This window comes from Odontomachus brunneus, unplaced genomic scaffold (assembly GCF_010583005.1).
Source record: "Odontomachus brunneus isolate Ranch 3 - 2012 unplaced genomic scaffold, Obru_v1 Obru_scaffold_257, whole genome shotgun sequence".
Lineage (NCBI taxonomy): Eukaryota > Metazoa > Arthropoda > Insecta > Hymenoptera > Formicidae > Odontomachus > Odontomachus brunneus.
In genome coordinates, this window is record NW_022639707.1 from 385,727 (window position 1) to 388,168 (window position 2,442).

At 36.4% G+C, this 2,442-nt stretch overlaps 1 protein-coding gene across 3 annotated transcripts; it reads left to right on the plus strand.

Moving 5' to 3' along the window:
• Positions 1–741: 741 nt before the first annotated feature.
• LOC116852827 lies at positions 742–2,408 on the plus strand. 3 transcript variants are annotated; one of them, XM_032833531.1, is made up of 4 exons: positions 742–932; positions 1,419–1,554; positions 1,673–1,861; positions 1,943–2,408. In XM_032833531.1, the coding sequence occupies exons 1-4, from the start codon at positions 801–803 to the stop codon at positions 1,981–1,983; spliced, it is 498 nt and encodes a 165-aa protein (XP_032689422.1). In that variant the 5' UTR covers positions 742–800; the 3' UTR covers positions 1,984–2,408. The 3 variants fall into 3 exon arrangements, with proteins under 3 accessions (XP_032689422.1, XP_032689420.1, XP_032689421.1); XM_032833529.1 differs by having other exon boundaries at positions 747–932; positions 1,965–2,401; XM_032833530.1 differs by having other exon boundaries at positions 918–1,064; positions 1,965–2,397.
• The last annotated feature ends 34 nt before the right edge of the window (positions 2,409–2,442 follow it).

Consider the following 2,442-nt stretch of genomic DNA (forward strand, 5'->3'; position numbering starts at 1 on the left):
GGGCATGAAAAAGAAGCGAAGCGCGTCGAAGAAGGAAATATTATGAAATTGAATACTTTCAATAGCAAAACGAGGTGGAATTCTACCTATTCTCCCGCTACTGGGAGCGCTTGGATCGCTAGTTGGTGAAGCGGCGGGGATCGCAAAGGCTGTAAACGATACCAAGGCTGCGCAGCGTCAGCTGCAGGAGATGCAACGTCATAATCGCAGCATGGAAGGTCGTGGAATTTATCTCGCACCATACAAACGAGGAAAAGGTGTCATGAGAGGGAAAAAAAAAACGTCGAAAAAATAATAAAAATGCCTACGGGTGTCACCACCAATGTACAATTGGAACAATTGGCGAAACGTATGCGTATTCCGTTCTTCAGAGGCGTTTTCATGCGCGACGTACTGCCTACATCGCCGCGCGTAAACGAGAGCAGAATCGTAAATTTGGATGACGTCGAGGGGCCCGGTACTCATAGTTTTGGTAATCTTCGACCACCCAGCGAATTGGTGCGATATCTCGATAATAATACGATTGAGTACAATCGTACTTCTTATCAACGTTACGATCAGAGCATTTGCGGACAACTGTGTCTACGTTTCCTGCAGACAGTTAACAGCCAATTTAAGGCCCAACGTTCTGCGATCAGTGTCCAGTAATCGTTTTGGTCTTTGACGAAGATGTCGCTGACATTTACACTCACCAGCAAGAGCAACACTCTCGCGGGAAGCTACTTTCCAGCCATAGATTTGAGCGACGGCAATTACGAACTCGGTTTGACAGCCTTTGAAACCTATAAGGGTGAAGTCCCATGGAGGCAGCGTACGGCGTACCGGCGTATGGCGTACAGGAACTAGACCAATCACAGGCTTTACGCCCGTTTCGTTACGCCAGCACGGATGTTACGCTGACTTTTGTAGCGTTCCAACGTTACGTTACACATGTACACACATATAGTTAAGATACATGTTCCTAACCTAAATAAAAGAGTTACATTATTAAAAGCAACACATAATTTAAAATAGTTTTTAAATACAATTTTAAAATGAATAAAAACCAGTCAGGTTGTTTCTTAGTAAGTATCAGTTTATAAAATTTTTCATACAGCGTGACATATAAACACAGAGTTAAAAGAAAACAAAATAAAAAACACATTTATAAATTAGAATTAATTCTTTTTTGGTTTTTTAGGATAATATCTTTATCTTTATTCTGAAAATTGATGTGGGAGCTTTTCAACTACGGACACTGTGTTACACAAAAGCATTCTATTGACTGTATATTACCTAACAAGATATTTTCGAGAATTTACAGTCAATAGAATGCTTTTGGGTAATACAGTGTCCGCAGTTGGAAAGCTTCCATTATCACCCTTTGTCTGGTAAATACACTTTAGGAAGTATATTAATTACAAAAAATTTTTGTTTAGAACATAAAATGTGGTTATTGCGGCTCAATACTAACCGTCGACACACAAGAACAAATTTTGTGTCACAATTGTTTTCAAAAGTATGATGAAGAGAGACATGCTATATCTATAAACGAAGACTTTGTTGCAATTATTGGTAAATGTTGTAGTAATAATTCTTGTTGTAATACTTTATCTTCTTTAAAACATCCATTATATCACATACATAGGTTTACGATGTTAAATTTAATATGCAACTAATTGTATTTTTACAGTTGAAGCCAGCAATGAAATAGTATCAGAGGACACTAGCAATGAACAGTACTCAACAGATCACCGTGATGAGATGCTAATTAACATTGTACAAACAAAACCAGCATTATGGAATTTCCAAATTCCACTTAGGGAACGGACAAAGGCGAAAAAGAAAGCGCTGTGGAAGGAGGTTGAAAATATGTTAGGAGGTTTGTATAAATATATACAAAATATTAAATAAATAAGTAAAAAGTTTGCTAAGTACAAGCTACAATCTATTTTATGAATAGTTAATTTTGTTTATGGTTACAGGGCTCTTGACTATGGATGATGCAATGAAAAGGTGGAAATATCTAAGAGACTGTTATGTGCGTTACAAACGGCAAATAAACACGTATGTTCCAAGTGGATCTGCTGCACAACCGAGTAAAAAACAGAAAGTATTCCGCTTTTATGAAGTCATGCAGTTTATCGATGATCCATTGGAAAGTGCACGGTATATATTTATATATATTCATAAATTATTAATGATAAATAGTGTAAATACTATTACTAATAACCAAAGAAACATTGAAAAGGCTCGTTCTGAATACAAATCGAAGTATCGATATAAGGGCCGTAACGAGCGACACTGGATGTTCGTGTGTGTGTATATATATAATACCGGCCTATAATTATATTTAAAATATTTATACAAAGTGACCCTACCAAAAATTGTTAAATCGAACAAAAAGTCTTAAAAATAATATCATTTATTCACTAAGTATGTGTGTATATATATATATATATA